At 32.7% G+C, this 21560-nt stretch overlaps 1 protein-coding gene across 9 annotated transcripts in view; it reads right to left on the reverse strand.

The window, feature by feature from the left end:
- LOC105793878 (phospholipase SGR2) overlaps window positions 1-15672 on the reverse strand; it is a 29466-nt gene extending 13794 nt beyond the window's left edge. For 5 of the 9 annotated variants that reach the window (XR_008194338.1, XM_052628205.1, XM_052628204.1 and 2 more), the window contains exons 1-10: window positions 15289-15637; window positions 14926-15142; window positions 13774-13874; window positions 12943-13137; window positions 9608-9763; window positions 9213-9284; window positions 8970-9122; window positions 8754-8804; window positions 7622-7792; window positions 4663-4812 (exon numbers count right to left, since the gene is read on the reverse strand). Coding sequence is in view for 8 of the 9 variants with exons in the window: in XM_052628205.1 (XP_052484165.1) it covers window positions 4663-4812; window positions 7622-7792; window positions 8754-8804; window positions 8970-9122; window positions 9213-9284; window positions 9608-9763; window positions 12943-13137; window positions 13774-13874; window positions 14926-15142 (1266 nt within the window). In the remaining variant the exon portion in view is untranslated. The other 4 variants (XM_052628202.1, XM_052628203.1, XM_052628209.1 and 1 more) reach the window with 4 other exon arrangements.
- Window positions 15673-21560: the final 5888 nt, after the last annotated feature.

The following is a 21560-nucleotide window of genomic DNA, read 5'->3' on the forward strand; positions in this document are numbered from 1 at the left end:
TTGCATGAAGTTAAGACATTCAAACATAAAACAAGCCTTAAAAAATCATAAATGTAAGGGCCCTTAAAACTTTTATGCATCTTTACACAAAAATATGCCATAGAAACCATTAGTGTATCATTGGTAACGCAATACCTATTAACTTCCAGGAAACTAATGCACTTTCACACCCTAATATGTAAGAGCCCCCCCAACCATCCTCCCTGCACATAAATAATTTGCGCTAAAATGTATATCCTATAATTAATATTTATTGTTAGCCTGAACCTATACCAGCTCCCTTTGTTCCTCATATATGAATACTAAACCAAATAATTTCCTGAAAATGTAAAGTAGACTTCTTACATTTTGATGCATAAAGCCTCCTCCACTTCTCTTCATAGATCATTGATTATATGCTAAAAGAGGAACTTTTATAATCTATTCCTTTTCCCACATCCAAGATGACCAACCAACAATCTTTGCACTTTTTCTCATCCAAGAAGCCTTGAACTATTTTGAGACACAAGAAACATCAAATCACAAGAATTTTCTCATAACCACTATTAATTTGGATATTATTTTTATTATATTGCAAAAACTATTACCATCTACACATTAATAGAAGATGATTCATTTGAGATATGCAAATCCAAATAGATAGAGAATTATGAAGGAAATGAGATCATTGATGACCTAGAATAGAGCCATATGGCACAATCCACGGTGACTCACATAACTAAGCCATCTAACTTGAAAATGCTGCAGCTAACTATAGTCAATTGTGTTTTTAGCTCCCCACTTGAAAACCATACAAGTTCATCCAAAAGTTTTCATTACATCAAAACTACCTTTGATATCAAAGGCCTCAATGGTGTTAGATAATCATGAACTACCACTATAAATGCAACAAATATAACCAGATCATTACCTTCATACTAACATCACTCACCACCACAAAAAATTCATTCAATGCCAACTCCCAAAGCATCAAGAAAATAGGTTTATGCAGTTGAACTACATTCCTTGGCATTATTGACAAATAAAAACCACTTAAAATACGAAATTGAAATTCATATTGAAGTGTGGAAATCAACGGATGTTGACTAGTGTTTAGTAGAAATCAATGGAGTAAATAGTAATTATGTTGATTGAGGTTCGGCAAAGATGTTTTAATAATAATTTATTGACTACTAGTTGGTAGAGATGATTTAGGAGTAACTATTGCAATTTGTAATAATGTTCATTATTAGTGCCTAATATCATGCTTTGTGATAGTTTCCTATTCTAGGATTTTAGCATGCGTAAATATAGGCTACTAAAACTAACAAAAAGTAAGGAAAAGAATAAAGATTTTTCTCTCAAAAATTCTCTTCTCAACAAACTCATTTTCTTCCAAAACTTCTTTCTCAACATGGTATCAAAGCAAGTTCTAAACCATCCAAAAGAAGAATGCATAAACAAAACCTCCTAAATCAACCATTGCAGGCAATAGAGAAAACTAAATTTCATCTTTTAAGTTGATTAGAACAACTTCAGTTATTATCTCCAAGGATATACCATTTGATCAGTTATTTGTGTCCAACCTTGATTGGAATATGCTATCTATAAGCTAGATTACTAGAGACACCAATTATGTTGCTAAATTTCTTCCAAGCATGTGTCAATTTCAAGTCTTGGACTTGAGGAAGACAATTGACTATGCTAGGATACGTGTGTAGGCTTATACCTTCTCGAAATTGACATATCGTAAATCTCAAAACTCAATATGTGCCTTCATTATTTACTACCAGTGAATATGTGCAATCATGTTGTGGCACTATTGATTAGGTCATTCGAATTCCAAATATCTAGAAAACCTTTTCCCTCATTCAACAAAAACTCAAAAAAAAAAAAATAATGTGAGGTTTATCAATTATCCGAACATGTATGAGGTACCTATCAAAATCAACCATACCATCCATTCATCCCTTGTTAATAATTCACAGAGATATTTGGGGCCAACATCTCTAATCAACAATATTTCCAACTCCACATGGTTTGTGTCATTTATAAATCATGAGTCATATTTTTCAATTTTTCAACAATATTTCAAACCCAAATTTCAAGCCAAACTATAAGAGTTCAAGATAGATAACAGGAGGAAATACTTTTAACTCAATCCTTGGAGCTTATCCCATTGAGCAAGGAATAACATCAAAGCTCGTGTAGACACTAAACAAGACACGTAGTTGTCAAAAGGAAAAATCAACAAATTTTGAGGTTGCCAGATCATAATGCTCTCAACGCATGTGCCATAGCACTTTTGGGGGGGAAGTTGTACTTAAAGCAACTTGATAAACAAAATGCCTTCTCGAGTATTAAAGTTCAAAACACCATGTCAAGAACTCCTTGCTTCGTATCCACACACTCAAATTATCTCCACCTTTCCTATCAAAGTCTTTGCATGCACAACATTTGTTCACATCAACCAACAACAACGAAGCAAGTTGGCTTAGAAATCCATCAAATTCTTATTCTAGGATATTCTCTAAATCAAAAAGGCTAGAAGTGTTATTCCCAAAAAAAAAAAAAAGAAAATTCTACAACTCCATGGATGTCATTCTTTAAAAATCAGCCATATTATGCAAAAACTAATATTCAAGGGAAGAATCCTATTCACAAGGGAATATTAGTTTTGGGATGGCATAATTAAGATTTATCAACCTACATGAGTCTATCACCAAAACACAAGCCCAAGCCTTCAAACGACCAAAGCCTAAACCTTATATCCTCGAGTATGAATCATCTCACCTTGAGCTTGATACATCAAACCTTATGGGTGACCAATCTAATCCCTCTAGCCCAAAATCCACACAAGTCAAGTAAGAGCTAATAATCTATTCTCAAAGACAAAAATGTCCAGAGAACTTAGGACATTTAACACCATAGCAATCCAAGGATCTTAACCAACCCTAGAGAATATGGAAACTCAAACAAGTAAACTCTTACTAAACCAAATCCTTCTGTAATGGTAAAAGATCTTCATCAACTTATAGCCTTATGAAAAGGTTTAAAGTCTTGTACTCAACATCCTATTCATAATTTCCTCTTATAGAAAGTTGTCCCTTAGTTTTAGAGCATTTGTCTTTGCTCTAACCAATGAGTAGATTCCAAACAACATTCAGAAACCCTTTTGCAACCTAAGTGGAAAAAATGTTTTTTTGGAAGGAATCCGAGCTCTAGGAAAGAACACATCATAAATCATTGACTTGCCTAAAGGAAAAAATTCTTATTGGTTGGGAATTGATCTTCTCAATCAAACACAATGCTGAAGGTAGCATTAACATGGACAAATCTCATCTCACATTGCAAAGAAGTTAACTCATCCCATGGGATGAGACTTTTATTCGAGTAGCCAAGCTAAATTTGGCAAAGTACCATTGCCTTTGGTGGCAAATTTAAACTTGTCTCTTCACCAAGTAGATGTTAAAAATGCCTTCTTAAATGAAAACATAGGAGGAAGTCTAAGCGAAAATTCCCTTAGGATTAGAAACCCAAGGGAATATTGGCAAGGTTTGCAAGCTCCACAAGTCACTATATGCTCTCAAAGGATGTGTATTGGTATTTGGTAGAATATTTTTGGAGTAACTATATTGATTAAGATTTAGTGAAGACTTTTAGTAATCATTTATTAACTAGTGGTTGGTAGAGATAATTTAGGAGTAATTATTGCATTCTGTAATAATGCTCATTATTAGGGCCTAAAATCATGCTTTGTTATAGTTTTCTGTTTTAGGATTCTATCATGTATAAATAGAGGCTATTGTAATTAACAGAAAGTATGGAAAAAAATAAATTATTTTTTCTCCGAAAATTTCTCTTTCTCAACACTCTTTTTCCCTTATAATTTCTCTTTCTTTACATGAAGGCAAGATGTGGTACCTTTTCCCTTGTAAGACTTGAATTCCTAACTCACCCACTAACATGGATGAAAACATGGAGGAAAAAAGAACAAAAGAGAGGTAATTAAAAAGTAGTTTCTCGTTAAGGTACAATTTTTTTCCTGTGCAAGGGAATTGGTAGTCTTTTCTTTTGAAGTGTATTCAATGTGGCAACAATCCTAATACATATGAAGGGAAACAACAAGTAACTCATTCTTATGTTATTTTACTATTTTATTAAATCTTTATGTAATTTACTCAACTAAGTTGTTATCATTTAACTTATAACCAAACCAATTTGCTAAGCTATCATGTTTAGACGTCAATATATATATCATGTTTAGAAAGGGGGATGCAGCTAAAAATCTTTTTCCAATAGTTGTTTAGATTAAAGCAAATCCCTTGTTTTCAAGAAACATGTATATGAAAAACTGAAATTCCTTTTTAGTAGTTCAGGAGCAAGATAATTAAGGATGCAAGACTAGACATCTAAGGGGAAAGCCCTTCAAGGGTGCAAGAGCTAATTTAATCATGGCAAAGCCAAAATGATATAGTTTATTACTTGAGCTAAAGTATTTTTGAAAATGAGTTGAATCTCAAATTGCTGAAATTGTTTGAAAACTTCTTCTAAAATTCATCCATTATTTAGAGCTATATGCGATGATATCCAAAGCACAAACTAAAAGAGAAGCCTTCTTGAATAATCATGCAGACTTAAAAATGAAAGAAAGAATAAAATGTATAATAGCAAACACAATACCGAGTCAATAATGCTCTGACAGTAAATAGGACTCATGTAGTATAACACATCATGAGCAGTAGCGCTCAGCATAACTCGCAAACCCCGCACACCATCTAGGGTGATTTTGTCAACTGCAGCTTCCCCACTGAGCTTCAAGCCTTTTCTCCACTGAAACACAAAAGCCAGGTGAGGTACCACATAAAAGAACATCATAAAATAAAAGGAAGAAATGAAACTTTCATTTAAGTACAAAGGAAAAGAAAAGGAGTAAGAAAGGGTTGCAGTTCAGCATGCTCAAAGGAGAGTAATGCTTTGTGCAAACTAAATAGCTAATACGGCCAGGATGACAAACAAAGTATTTCTCTTAAATTGCCCATCATTACGGCTGTTGCATTTGATTTAAAAAAATAAAAGTGGGGTGGCACATGTGAGCCTTGTAGGTTGGCATTTGAGATCTCTTTAATACCAATAAAAAATTTACAAGTCATGGTCTTTCACCTTCATCTATCATAAATGATGAAACCTTTGGTCAGAACAAACAAAAGCATACTAAAAATTAATGATAGTAAATCGAAAATGTCAAAAGCAATCCTAACCAAATTACTCTGACAGAAAGGTCCTTCAAATTTGCATTTCATCATCATTTCTCCAAATTCATTAAGCAAATAAAAAAATTCTTCAAATGTTTCAACATGAAAAACTCAACATTCCACTATACTATTTTGATACTCTTTTTAGTATTGTCTATGCACTCAACCAACTAAAATTTAAGTTCCAAACCAGAGAAGTTTTTCATAATTGTAATGAAACAGTGAACTAGAACAACAATTTTGTAGCCAAAAAGTATTGATCAGGTTATGAATGTATACCCGCTAAAACAGCAGTGCATTACAAATTCATTTTTCAGATTCATCTTTCTAATATTTCATTATTTTGGTTTCTGTAGTTCAAGGTAAAAACAGATAATTTTTTATTCAGCAATAGCATTCATAGTGTTTCACTAAGTAACAGAATTAATAAATGAAAGAAATCAACTAAGAAATAAAGGATATTAAGAAAGAAACCAGAGAATATATCAGACTTTAACTCCTAAAATTACTTCTATTGTCTTATAATATCTCCTAATAGCCTATTTTCCCACACTCCCCCTCAAATGGCAAATAGATATTCTCCATTCCCAGCTTGGATGTGAACTTCTCAAAATCCAAGCTACTTAATCCGTTTGCAAGAATATCAACAACTAGGCCTCGAGCAGACATAAAAGAAATACAAATCAAACCACATTCCAGTTTCTCCTTGGCTTTGTAACCCATGGCTAACATAACATGGGCAGACATAAAAGAAATACAAATCTAACCCTTGGCTTTGTAACCCAAACCATGTCGGTGGTGATTGCTTAGGCCACAAAATGCCTTTCCAGGCTTACACATAATATGGGTAGCCACCTTCTTTTCATACCTTGGAGGAATTTGCATATAAATTTCCTGCTCAAGTTTTCATGCAAAAAAGCATTCTTAACATCAAATCGCTTCAATTTCTAACTGAAATACTTGGTTAAGTGTAGGATTGACAGGCTGATTAGAAGAAGGATGGATTCTATGGATTTGATCTTTTTTCTATTTCCTAGCTTCCAAAACATGTATAAATACTTGGTTTCCGAGGTGGAATGATTATACAAACAATTCTTCCATATCTCTTTTGTATATAAATATGAATCCAGAAGATGCCAATCAATGTTATCAAGGGTGCTAGGTGCACTGCAGGCGCTAAGACCTCTTATATAGCCTGAGGCCCAAGGTGCAAAAAAAGCACTCGCCCAAGTAAAATAAGGGGTGTAAATATGTGCAAATAATAATATATAATAACTAATAAGATAAATTTATAATTTTATAAATTCAAATTATTAAATCTCAAATAAAACCTGATATGTAATTAAAAATTGACAATAACTCTAAATTTCCTTTACTTCCATAATCCTTTTTTTGTCAAAATTCACTTCCATAATCTCTTGAATTGTTGTCCTTGCAATAAAATTTGGGCCACTTCCATTGTATTTGCTTGGCTTGTTTTTCATCTATTTATCATTTAATATACAAACCACTCCTAGTGTCACAAATTTGAGCTTCTGCCTTCTCCAAGTGTCTAATTTCAGTTTTCAAACATGCAAGGCGGCCGACACAAGCTTCCATGACAGAGACAGATTACAAAAGTAATGAAAATAATTACAAGAAATTTTTGAAAACCAAAAACAGCATGATTTCTCCCCTGTTTTTAAACAACAGAAATATGCTTTAGGAGAGGGTAAATAAAAGAAGAACCGAGAAAAAAGGGATTTGATTGTAAATTTAAACCTAATAAAAGCAGTGCTTGGGTTTATAATAATGGAAATCAAGGAAAAAAAATATGGTATTTAACTTTCAAAATAAAGAAAAGATAAATAATAAAAAGAGGAGGAAATTGCAAAATTAATTAAAGCTAGCTTTTTTGACACCTTGGACTGGAGCACAAGGCACAACAAGGCACTCGCCTGTTTGAAGATGCCTCACCTAGGAGGCTCTGAAGCGTTTTTATGTTTGTCGCTGTGCCTGAGCACCAAGGCATGTGCCCTGACATCAGTGATGCCAATATAGGACTTTGCCAAACAAGGTCCCTTATAATTTGTATGAAAGGAACACTATAATGTTTAAAGGGAAGCAGATTGTCACATTATATTAAATAGTCAACTAATTCAATCAAGCTAAGCAGTCCTATCCATTCAAATTACACAAATCATCATCCAATAATACAGCTAGCAAGCAGCATAATAAAAATGATAAGAGAGAGAATGTGATAATAATGACAATTAAAATAATGATATAGAGCCTCATTCAAGTACAGAATATTTTTTGTACCACATATACTATAAAAACTTTCTTAATAAGAAAAGCAACCAAACAGCCCAAGTGTAAAATCATTACAGACAAACAAATAATTTTACCTGACATGGGATGAAAAGGACTCTCTGTTTGCGTCGTTGATGTGAAGTCAGGTGTCGCTCAGCAAGGCTTGCTGTGATATGGCGAAAGTTGCCAACATCATCAACCAAATTAGATTTCTCCAACCTCTGACCAATACCATGGACCATAAAGACCAAGTGTCGAACAGGAACCTAGATCAAATTTAAACAGTCTTATTCTAAACTTCATTAAACAGAACAAGATCTGATATGTGCCCCACATGTACACTATTTGTACCAAAACCAGAATAGAGGAAGAGAAAAGTAATCAGGTTACAGTCCTTAACAAGATGCACAGGTAGAAGTTTAGGATTAAATTAAAAACAATTTGAAATTGTACACAAGCAACAAATCTACAATATGTTTTCATGTAAAATATCCATGACATCAAAGGTTTGCCAGCACAAAATTAAGCATATAGTGAAAAAGAAAATATTCCTCTATATTCTAGGCAATTGCTAATATCAAACCATGTAACTACTCATCGACTTAAAAAGTGTGCATTACATTAACAATTGGAAAATTTCAAGTAGACCACAATAAACAAAAATAAATAAATAAAGCGTAGTTGGATAATATACACAAAACCAAAATTCTAAGTACAATAATAAAATGCTAAATGATAGAAAAAGTTTATCCGTGGTAGTTTTTAGTCCAAGTCAATCCCCAAACAATGCATACTTTGGTATAGTACAACCAGCAACAAATTCATTTAAAGAAAAGCTGGGAACCATAAGATTTGCAACAAGCAACATTTTATTTCAGTAAAGTAATTAAGACATAGAAAACCAGGCAAATATTAATGAGCAGCTTTAAATATGGGATGTCATGTTAGTAGAGAAGACTTGACTAGCCACATGGTGTTGCTGTTGATTGCTAATATAGTAATAAAAAGCAACAAAAAGTAAGATGCCATGACTTTTTTAACTGAAATAATATTTCAATGCAGCAATTTTTCCCCAAAGCCAAATTTATAGTTTTTAAGAAATATTATGAAATTCCTTATATTTACAAAGTTCAGAAAGCATTAAGGAAAAACTAATATACATCTTACAGAATCATGTTAGTGAAACACACAGACATTATGCAAGAAGCAAAATGCTCTAAAGCATACCTGAGAACAATAATCGTCCATCTGTTCCTCTTTTCTTTGACGTAATTCATCCTACATAAAATAAAAATAAAATAAAATATAAAAAAACACGTGTTAAAATGTCAAACACTGTTCCAAGTTCAGGCCCACTCAAGAAATTTGAATATTAGCATATCTATCATTAAAGCATAGAATGTTTTGTGCCGTTAAAGCATAAGAGCGGGAAAAGGAGAAAACCTGGGTTGGTTTGGGGGATTGAGAAGCAGAGTAACCACGTCTTAACTTGATTCCATTTCGACTGAAACTAATAACACCAGAAAAACCAGAAGCATCAACATTGAGCCATGCCTCCCAAGTATCATCTTCTCCAGTAAAAAGTGCATGAAGTCCCTGCATTCATTGTTAGACCTGATAATTTAGGCATTACATAATACGATTTAAGTGAATATATTGTCCCTTTCCAGAAAATTAAAAGCATACTGGGGTAGAGCCTTGCAAATCAACTCTAGCTGCAAAAAGTCCCGATGGTTGAAATTTTCTTCGATGCCAAACCTGTTAACAAGTCTACCTTCATCAGCTATTACAACCATATAAAAATATACATGTTAAAAAAACAGATACATATTTATGCCCAAGTTGAACTCAAAGGAAAGATAGAAATCAAGAATGAACAATTTAAAACAACCACAGAATTGCGGTGGAAATAATTGGAAAACCATCACATAGCCCTCAAATTCTAGGGATTTAAGAAGCAACATGGTGTCAGCATTTGAGCAAAAGTTCTAGGAGTTATAATACAATAGACAATGCAATCAAAGTCAATCAAAATTTATTCGGAGAAAATATGATCTTATAACATCAAAATTGCAGTAAACCTGGCTGCGATATGCAATCTCTAATTGTTCAGCTACATCTTCACGGAGTGGAAGCCAATCCATGCCCCCTTTTCGAGCAAACCAGTGACCCCTTAGGACACGCCGAGTTTCTCCATTCCAGTATACGGGGAAACAGTGTCTCTTAACTAAATCCACCTGCACTATTTACATCATACCAGTTATAAAAAAACAATACCTGATTTGAGCAAATAAAACCTAGTGCTTGATAGTGACCAGAAAATTATTTTAAAATTCTCAATTGTATGAATATGTCCTAGCTCATAAACAAAATAAATAATGCAACAACATGATCCAGAGGATGAGACAAATTCTTGTCATCATGCCAATGATAATAAAAGAATATGGAATGGTAACCTGAAAGGCATAGCATCAGATACAAACAACATGCCAAATGCAGAAAAAACATACAGAAATACATCAAAGAAAGCAATTAGCTGAAACATATCAAAGATGGAGATAGCTTGAAACTGGCAATAAAATGGATTAAAACACGATACACAAATTCATGAATGCATGACACTGCCACCTCTATCCAACAGGGATGAAGCCAAAAAATTGCTTTTGGGGGGGGGGGGGCGATGTGCAATTTTATCATTATACTAACATGTAATTTCATAAAAAAATTAAGGGACTAAATGGAAAATCTACCATTTTTGGGGGAGCCAAGGCCACTGCCTGCCCCCCCTCTGTCTTCGCCCCTGCTATCCAGTTACCTAATTTCAAATACAGTTAATGTATTGTTGAACACTAACAAGAATTGATAACTGTACTGTGTACTCATTCAACAAACCACACAAACACACACAAAAAGCAAGCATGGCCATACACCCTAATAAATACCATAAAAATAAAAAAAGACACACGTGAAAAGGAAAATAAGGAGGTTCATCATCCACTGATATTGTTACCAAAAATAGGCTTAAAACTAAACAAGAGAGAAGAGATAAGGACAAAGATGTAAAAATGACAACAAATTAACACAAGAAAAGTAGTATGAAATATGAATCCCAAACTTCAATTTACCATAATTGTGTTCAATACTAAGCACAAGACCAAGCTTGATTGTAATCAACCAATAAACAAGCAATAAAGTCAAATGCCTTCAAAGAATAATGAATGAAGCCTAGATTCTCAAGTGTTAAGAACCCCAACTAAACCATTTGCTTGTAGGAAAAGGAGCATTGATCATCAGAGATCCAATCCTTAATAGAAGCAGGTAGCACCACTTGATACTCCCTCTCACATCTAGCTCAACAAGAGACTAAACATGGACAACCCTCAATGATGGTCATGAACCTCACATGCAGTTGGGCACAAGCAAGTGCAATAGAACAAATCTAATATCCTGTTAGGCATCCAACCAATACCAATTGGCATTTTGTGCAAGGGCCAAACTTGAACATAAGACCACAAGAAACCCAACACTTAATAGATGTGAGATAGCACCACTTAACATTAAAAAATCGTTTAAATTCTGAAATAAAAAGATGACTTGGTTATCAGAAAAACTGATGGCTACGGAAAAAGAACTTCATCTGGTTAGATAAAAGACAACGAGACCTTCCGCTCAAGATATCTGATATGGATGCTTTTATTGCAATAAGAGTTTTAGTTTTATTTATTTTCTTTATTATGTCAGGTTTTATTAAGAGTTTTAGTTTTACTTATTTTCTCTATTATATTAGGTTTTTATTTCCTTCATAAACTCTAAGTTAGTAATTCTATTACGACTCTTTCCTTTGTTATTAAAAGTCTATAAAAAGCTGTCAATATGATATAAAGAGATAAACAATTATTCTATCAAAAAGAAATGTTATTTTGGAGGGGGTTTAGTCAAGGACAAATCTACCTCTTTGAGTAACCATAGGTCGAAGCAAGAATTCTCACTCGTCTAGACCTGTGACTAGATCCTACGCCAAGGCGCATAACAACTTGGCATCAGAGCCTTCTGTCATGGGTGGCGAAGAGACTTTGGCAGCCAAATTGGATGCTTTCATGGAACAAATGGCTACAAGGCAACAAGCATTAGAGGAGCAGATAGCGGTGTTATCTGTTTTGGTCCAAAAGACAGCGAAAGGGTATACAGAGGAAAACAGTGAGGAGCAAGGCAGCAGCGAAGGCAGAAAAAGGAATTTAGACTCGCAACAAGGTGGGTGCATGGTGCCACAATACTCTAAGATGGAATTTCCCATTTATGACGGTGTTGGAGATCCTTTAAGGTGGCTGAAAAGATGCGAAAATTTTTTTGGCAATCAACAGACTAACGAAGAAGAGAAAGTAGGCTTAGCTTCATTCCATCTCTTAGGAGAGGCACAATTGTGGTTTGATCAAATGGAAGAATAGGAGGCAAATCTTGACTGGGGGCGCTTCAAAGAGTGTTGTCATGTAAGGTTTGTGCCACCTATGAGTAATAACCCCTCAAGGGAACTTGCCAACTTGAGACAAACTAGGACTGTAGAGGAATATCAACGCCAATTTCAAATTACTATTGGCTAGGACTGTTGATCTTAAATCTCGACAACAAGTAAACCTCTTTACTGCCGGGTTGGTAGAGGAAATTCGAATTGATATTGAGATACAACAACCGGAAAACCTTGGAGTTCCAATGAATATGGCTCAAACATTGGAACGTAAACAAAATGTCTCTTCCAAATTGTTGTCTCAAACCATCTTGAACTGGCCAACTTCCCAAAACAATGGCAGCAATTCAATCATTCCAACAACTAAGAGCATTGCAAAGGGAGGGGGGCAAACAACGAAACCAACAAGGAACAATGGCAAAATAGGTTCTTCTTCACCATTTATTAAGAGATTGACACGAGCAGAAATGGCGGAAAGAATAGCTAAGGGGCTGTGTTATAATTGTGACGAGTCCTATTCCATGGGACACAAATGTAAAAGGTTATTTTGGATAGAAGTACCAGATGTTGAAGGCAAGCAAGATGACCTTTATTATATCAGGTTTTATTAAGAGTTTTAATTTTACTTATATTCTCTATTATATTAGGTTTTTTATTTCCTTTGTAAACTCTAAGTTAGGAATTCTATTAAGACTTTGTCCTTCATTATTAAAAGTCTATAAAAGGCTTCCAATATGAAATAAAGAGATAAACAATTATTCTATCAAAAAGAAACGTTATTTTGGAAGGGGTTTAGTGAAGGACAAATCTGCCTCTTTGAGTAACCATAGGTCAAAGCAAGAATTCTCACTCGACTAGACCTGTGACTAGATCCTACGCCAAGGCGCATAACAGTATCGCATACAAAGACCTGAGTAGTTGGGACAGGAGGAAACTAGAGTAAGAACAAGATACCTCATAGAGCCCTCCCTTTACAGGGACACCAACCCTCTCTTCTTCAAATGTATATAGTTGGGCTGATTGAGAACCCTTTGAAGAAGATAAATCCTCTACCATGTCCAACTTCTTTCCAAAACTACTCGATGCTCTTGGACCTTCACTGCATTCAGCATACTCTTTCCACCAAATAGACAGCAACTCTTCTTCTATCTGTCAAATCATAAACAAAGAACTAGATGAACAAAGAATAGTCACAACCTAATTAATAAAAGGTCCCTTTCACAAAAAATACAATAAGAAGACAATTCTAAAACAATAACAATTTCTCAGGGACTCACTAGATGTATCAGGAAAAAGAAAAGGGAGGATATGATAGGATAAAGATTACTTTTATATCTGGTTGACATAAGACCAATAGCAGGACCAGACACAAACATGAGGCCATCATTATACATTTGGGACTAGTTGTTGAACAAGAAGATAGGAGAAAAGAAAGTGGAGATGTTGCCTTTTTCCATTTTGAAAGTTGACATTCAAATTCTTCATCCTACCAGATTTTTTAAATCCCATCCTTTTAGATTGCCTAAGCCAGTTGATGGGACAAGTAATTCTTAAAAAAAAAGGGTGTAATCCTATTACTTAATAGTTCCAATATCATAAACAATGAGAAAGTATTCTCTGATTCCTTATTAAACCTAACTAACCTACTCTAGCATTTAGGTGAATAAGGAGCTATAGGCCTATTAAATTCCATAAAAAGTTCAAGTGTCAAAAAGAGGTCTAGCCCCAAGATTAATATAAAACTGCAGCTTAATCTGCAAAATAAATATAGTTTGAAAAGAGGACCTGCAAGAAAGATGCCTCTATTGCAAGAGAATCCCTCATCCCAAAACGAAAATAGTCACTCTTTCCCACTATCTCAGTTCGAGGAAATGAGGCCGCTAACTCTGTAAGGGAAAAAAAAAAAAGTCAACAAAAATTAAATCTAACTCCCCATTCCTCAAAGGAAAAAAAAAAAAGGCTATCCTACACCCAGCAGGGTGGGGGGTCAGGGTGGAGAAGAGTTCTAAATAAATGTTATAAATTTATAACACCAACTACAGAAAATAAACCTTCTCTTAATTAATTTTGAAAAATAATACCAAGCATGGCTGCAGAAGCACAAAAAAATAAGTATATATAACCCAAAAAGAAGAGTACCTACTTCAGAAGGAAATCAAGAGCAAATGTCTTATCTCCTTGCATGGAAAAGCTACATAACATTAAACTATGAATCCTAACAACCAGCAGCCAACCGCAACCTTTTGTCTCCTCTTTCCCATGCCCTTATTAAGAACACCTATTACATCTGTTCCACCTAGTATGTTTTCTTGTCTACTAATGACTTCAAAAAATTATAGCCAGAGGCAAACAGATATCTCGACAGACAATGTTCAGAGAAGGCGTTGCAACCAACTTCTCCAACATGCCTAGTTCTTTCCGGTTAGTAAGCTTGATTCTCTCTTGGGAATTCATGTTACTATTATTTAAATAAGAATTATAAATGGATAAGAAATTAAATTCCAATTCCTGAATGAACTATTCCTTCCTTGGTAACCGCGTCCAAGTGCCATCCTTGTCAAAAAGTTGATAAACCTAAGTATTCCAAAGAGAAACTGAAAGACAATAAGACCAACAGAATGCAAATTTATTGCCCCTTCAAATTGTGCACAAAGCTAACATATAAAGCATCCGTTCCACTCCATCAGCTTGCCTAGCCTGCATAGCAAATTCGTCTCAACTGGAGGCCCTCAATTATCTTCTAACTTGGTACTCCATGGATTCCCGTGATCAACCACAATTCATTGAATGCACATGCGTTTACTATGAACAAAAAATCTCTTTAAATGTTTCAAATTTCAAATGCATTAGAATTTGTAGCTTACTTTAAATGTTAACTGCAAATGGAAGCTAAAATTGCAACCTAAAACTAGACTTTGAAATTCAGCAGAAACTAACCATTTTCAGCCAAAGGAACATCGGAAAAGTACCAGCGGACATCACCCCCATCTGAAGGACTCCTTGTCTGCGCAAGATACATCTGACGACCCTTACAATGCTCTATCACATCCTCCAATCTCGCAATGTTAGACGGCGTGTTCTTCAACAAATCCGGTAATGCTTCGTCAATTCCATTTGCCTCCACAACCGAGGGGTTTGCTAACGAATCCGCCATCTAAAATCAAAACTAATCAGAATACCTGCACTGTGTGGAGCAGGGCGAAACCCCTAAATTTTTATTAATAAATTGAGATCTAGAAGAAAGTAACTTAGATGAAGACCAAAATTTAGGAGGTGGAAACAGAAGATATGATCAAGTACCGCCAAAGAAAACGTCAAAATATTTATGGAAATTGATGCATAAGATCCTGAATTCTCTTCGCAGCAGCTGCCTCTCTATGTGATGCTTCTTGCTGCTGCTTCTGAAATTTCAAGATAGATTGTAAGGAGTAATTCTTTCTTTGCTCCTATCAGAATTGCAGTAATAAACTGCAAGGCAAAATATGAAGACAAGGAACCATATTTTACAAGAATAGTAATATATTAAGTAGAGAAATTATTTTCCAAGAGAGAAGCTCTAAGTCCAATTCTAATTCTAAAAAATAGTCTAGAAAACTTTGCAAGAATGATTAGATAGGCAGAGGCAACAGGCCGAGCGATGACGATGATTCATTACTGTGGACAGAAGCAGAGCATCGAAAGAGAAGACGAGCTTGATTGCCTAACATTGTTGGGCTATAATTTATAATTCAGCCCATTGGCTTTCCATTTCGGACCGCACTTCTTAAAGCGAGTTTAACATTCAGATTGAAAAGTGCAATCGCTCTAAAAAAAAAGTAAATATGTATTTAAATTATATTTAATTTATTAATATTTTAATATATAAATTTAAATTATAATAAAAGTTAAAAATAATTTATTAAGTAATTAATATTATGGTATATATAAACTCAAATTCCTTAGTAGTATGACTGACATATGAAATATATAAACTTAAAATATAATAAAAATTAATTTTTACCCGTATAATTTACAGGTTGATTGCATTTATAAATTAAAATGTATTAATTTATTTAATATTTTAATAAATTTTATTAATAATGTGTGTTAGCAATAATCTTAATTACTTAAATTATTATTATGCTTTAATATTTTCAATAGTATATTTACTAGTTTAAAACCAAGTAAATATGCATATTAATTTTAATTATAAATTTACAAGTATTTTAATATGCATTTTAACAATATGTTTTTCAATAATATTTTAAATTATTAATTTTTAAAGTTGTTTTCTATTTTTATTTTTCATTTTCAAAAGTATTTTATATTAGTTTGAAAATTTATTTAATTTGCAATTTAATATGTTATAAATAATGTTAATTTATAAATTTTAATAATATTTTAAAATTCTTTATAAATTATGATTTTTATAACATATTTAACTAAATTCAACAAAAATTTTAAAAAAAACTTAAAATTTAAGAAAATATTACTTTTTGAATTTCGTAACAGATTAAATAAAATGTGCAATTATTTTAATAAAAATAAAAAATCTAGAATTTATTATTATACATATTAATTTCAAAGTTTGATGAAAACAAAAAAAGTGCATAATTTAATATTAATTATAATTTTAAGTAGTTAAGTTTAAATATTGTGTTTTAAAAGTTGAAATATTTTATTTAAATTTTTGTATATATTGTTTTAAGAAAATAAAATTTTACTTTATTAAAGTAATGAATAATAGGAAATAGAATATTCAAATTTGGTGCCAATTTGGGTTAATATGTTTCTAAATTATTTTGAATACATATTATTTCCAAAAAGAATAAGAGAAAATAGAAGATACAAAATTGTTGTTTAATGGGGCTGGATATACAAAATATAAAATAAAATCATGTTTTAGTATTAATGGGTTGAATATGTAATTTTATAAAAACATTTGTTTGCATGGATTTAAACTATAATATGTGTCAGGTATTTCAAATTTACAATTTAAGAATATTAGATAAAAAAATTGTAAATTTTGCAGTATGTCCATGTTCTTGGGTTCAACATTCTTAAAAAAATGGTATATAATGCTTTTGGTTTCATACAAAGATGTTTATAATTCTTGATTCTGCAAGGTAATTGGATTGTTAAAATTATGTTCCATTACTTTAATATTATGTTTTATTATTCAGGTATAAAATGGGTTAATAATGTGTAAACGTCATCGATGAATGGCATGTATCGATGAAGTTAATGCCATGTATCGCAATGGATAATAAGCTTAGCTTATATAAAAATATGTAGAATATATAGGTATCACCATCACTAATTATTTGTTATCTAACAATTGTTATATTTAAAACTTAAAATCGTTAAAGCTTTTTTAATTATTTATTTTTAAGGTATGTTCAACATTGTTCCAACCAAAACTAAAACATAATAATATGGAATAATCGAAGGCATTAGCTGTGATATGTCTCCTTGGAATAAAAGTCGCTTATGCTTCATTAATACATCTATCAAGCACCTTCTCGAATCTATTAACCATGACCTTGGATATCATCTTCTAAATCACATTGCATAAGCTAATCAACTAAAACTGCGTCATATCACTCAGCTTACTTATTTTCAGGTTGAGAATAATACTGGTTTGATTAATTACTCATATCCAGCACGTCTAAAAGATACTAACTCACCTCCCCTCTTACAATATGCCAAAAAATTTTAAAATACAACGCAGGAAAACCATCCACACCTGATGCTTTTAACAGTGTCATACTATTTACTGATTCCCCAACCTCTTCAGGCCGAAATTCTGTCATAAGCTCATTATTCATATTCTTCTGTATACAAATATGAACTCCAGATAAAACATTATCACAATTCATTACCAGTGAAGCAGTGAACAGATCCTATAACAGCCCGTTTTTAGTGAAATTGGAACAGTGGTTTTGGGACCACAAATTCGAGCCCGGAAGAAAATTTATTTTAATATTATTTTATGGTCTACCGTGTGATAGGAATATCGTATAAAAATTTTGTTAAGAAAATTTTACCGATTACATGATTAATTGATAAAATGACCAAATTGCATAAAATGCAAAAGTTGAGTTCTAGTAGCTATAGGTATCAAATAGCTATGGAATTCAAAATTTGAGGTCCTTATATGGCAAATAGACCATTAAGAGGAGTTAGTAGATAAGTATGATGATTCATCCACGGAAAATTAAATAAAGAAAATGACTAAATTGGAAAGAAGAAATAATAAAAGATGATATTTTAATTAAAAAATATCATCATATTATCATCTTTCCCAAATTATTTTTACATGGAAACCCTAGTTAGAAGAGCTTGAAGGTAGCAAGCTTATTTGGGTCAATTAGGTGAGTATTCAAGTCCCGTTTTTAATGATTTTTATGTTTCCGATATCATAATAGCTTAATTTAGCTATCTCGGGGATTAATTTGTAAAGTTATCAAAGTGTTAGGGTTTTGCCATGGATGAATATAGTTGAGTTATGAAGTTTTATGGTAGAAAATGAAAGGTTGTTGATAGATAAACAACTTTTGTAAAGTGAATTTTGATGAAATTATGAATTAGGGACTAAATTGTAAAGATGTAAAATTTACGAAAAATTTTTGAATTTTATGAAATACATGGGCTGTTAATGTTACATGTAAAAATCGGCTAGGCTTGGAATAGGGATTAAATTGCATGAATTTTATTTTTTGAGCTTAGGGACGAAATTGTAATTAATCAAAAGTATAAGGGCAAAATAGTAAATTTTCCTAAGATGTGAATTGGATTAAATTGAATATGAATTGTATTAAATTGAGCTAAATTTACTCGTATAGATCTTGATAGACCAAATACGGAATTGGATAGAGTAAAAGAAAAAGTATCGAATTAGTATATTACAATTCACGAACACTTGTCAAGGTAAGTTCGTGTAACTAAATTGAGAATTCATATGTGTTAATTGACTTGTATGTATGTGATTGTATTGTTGCTATGTATATGAAATTAATCTTATATCCAACAATGCCTGACAAACATTAAGTCCCGATTGAATAAATGAAATTCGATGGATACAGGGTTCCCATATTGGTTGTGGTCCTGCATATGTTGCAGACACACCACAGCTCGAAAGAGAGTCCCGTTATTAGCCCTCTCGAGCTTCCCGTTATATGGTTCCTGCAAGCTTCCCATTAATAGATCTTTGGAGCATCTCAATCGGTTGTGATCCTGCATGTGTTATGGACACACCACAGCTCTTATGAGCGTCCCAATATATGGCTCTTCGAAGCTCCCAATTAAAGGCTCTTTGTGAGCTACCTAATTAATGGCTCTCCGAAGCTTCCCAATATGGCTCGCTTGAACTTCCCCATATATGGCTATCTAGAGCTTCTTGATTAATGGCTCTTCAGAGTTATTTTTTATTGGCTCGCATGAGCTTCCTAAAATATGGTTATTATGAGCTTCCCGTTATACAGCCCGAATAAGCTTCCCGTTATATGGCTCACATGAGCTTCCTGTTATATGGCTCGAGAAAGAGCTTCCTGTTTATATGCTCATATGAGTATTCCCTAATATGAATTGACAGATTACAGTTTTGTACACTTCAAGTGTACTGTAACACCCTAACCCATGTCCGTCACCAGATTGGGGTTACGAGGCATTACCGAACATAGCACAGTTCAAAACAAACATTTATTTAATTTCAAGCATTAAGCAAAATTGTATATATGTTTGGATCACATAGTCAACCAAAATCAAATTATACTTTTGATATAGTCATATCACACATAAAAATCGTGCTTCAATAATTAACCATATTATTATCGTCTAAATAATCATGTATTCGGTTTAACAATGTGCAATAAATCATATTACAAGTACTTAATACATAAAAATGTCCAAACCACCTGACTTAACATAAATAACATTTATACACTTAAAACATATCCCAGCATATATCATTATATAGTATATATCGAACATAGATCAAAACATATATAACATAAATTGATTATCAATCCTATTACTTCAATTATATGTGCCTCTTAAACCAACCGAACCATTTCATACCATTTAATAACCAAATGTAGATACAAGCATGGTAACATAATGTCATGGCGAACATACTATTGATGTTTATATAATTGTAATGCTCACTTGCCCTATAAACAAATGTCACGTTTAATATTAAACATAAATAACATTTCTATGTATATTAAATTCTCATATGCATATTAGTTTACCTAATCTTCACATTTATCCTATTAACTAATCATTGATTCGGTCATACAATTATCAAGATTATACAATTATCATAATGGACCAATACGAGAACGAGTTTATAGCACATATGTAAACCTACCTAATTTAACATTAGCACCAACTTAACCTTTTAACTATCCAAAAAAAAACTATCCAAAACATACTTAACCTATATCCATCATTTACCTTTTTTATTCATATCTAAAACAATTATGAAACACGTATACTACTTACCATTAAACAATCAAACATATGCAACCAATATACACTTAAATACATTATCAATACAAATCGAATCAAAATAACCTATACATCCAAACTTATAATCATCTAACTCAATTAGTTACCAAATCCATACATACCACACATATTATATATATCAACTCATTCACCACATTATTAACGAAATATAGCAATCATATATCACATATAAATAATCCATAGCCGAAATGATAAAACCAAACACATTAAGCACTTGATCAAGAACTCATAAAAAACCTAACTTTAACAAAATGATCATAGATGAGTCATTTTTAAACCAAACCGATCATAAGCATGGAAATTAAGCCATTTTCGCATGGTCATTTATATACATGATCCAAAACTAACCAAAACATAAGCAAGCCTATACATGCCATAAGATCAAATTCAAAATTTAACAAAATACCAAAAGATGTCGACAGTGTGTAGACTTTGCTGACGATCCCCGAGCTCGTATCGTGACTGCAAAAAAAATCTATAAAAACAAAGAGTAAACATACACACAGTAAGCTATTAAAGCTTAGTAAGTCATAAGCAAACAAATACTTAATCATATACAAAAATTAAATTATTTAAATCAAAATAAGTTATTATCAACTCATGAACACTTCCAACTTGATTTCGTATAACCAAAACATATAAATTATGCATAAATTCTTCTTTAGTCGGATACCTATTAAGCATTAGTATAAATAACCATTATTTTCACAATAAAAATACATCAATATCCCAAATATATATATGCTTAAATATACCAATATATAATTCCTATTACATAATATTTGTATATTATCAATTCAAATACTCAAGTTACCTTAACTTCATAACTTATTATAAGTACATACCTGAGCATTTCTAACTTGATTTTATACTCGATCTTAACTTATTACTGCCCGTTGAACCATTCGGAATTAAAAAGGATATGCGGATAATTGGAAAACTTGTACAATGCCAACGTCCCAGACGTGGTCTTACATGTAATCACATATCAATGCCACTGTCCCAAACAGGGTCTTACATGTAAACACAAGTCGATGCTGACGTCCCAGACGTGGTCTTAC

Source organism: Gossypium raimondii, chromosome 3 (assembly GCF_025698545.1).
Source record: "Gossypium raimondii isolate GPD5lz chromosome 3, ASM2569854v1, whole genome shotgun sequence".
Classification (NCBI taxonomy): domain Eukaryota; kingdom Viridiplantae; phylum Streptophyta; class Magnoliopsida; order Malvales; family Malvaceae; genus Gossypium; species Gossypium raimondii.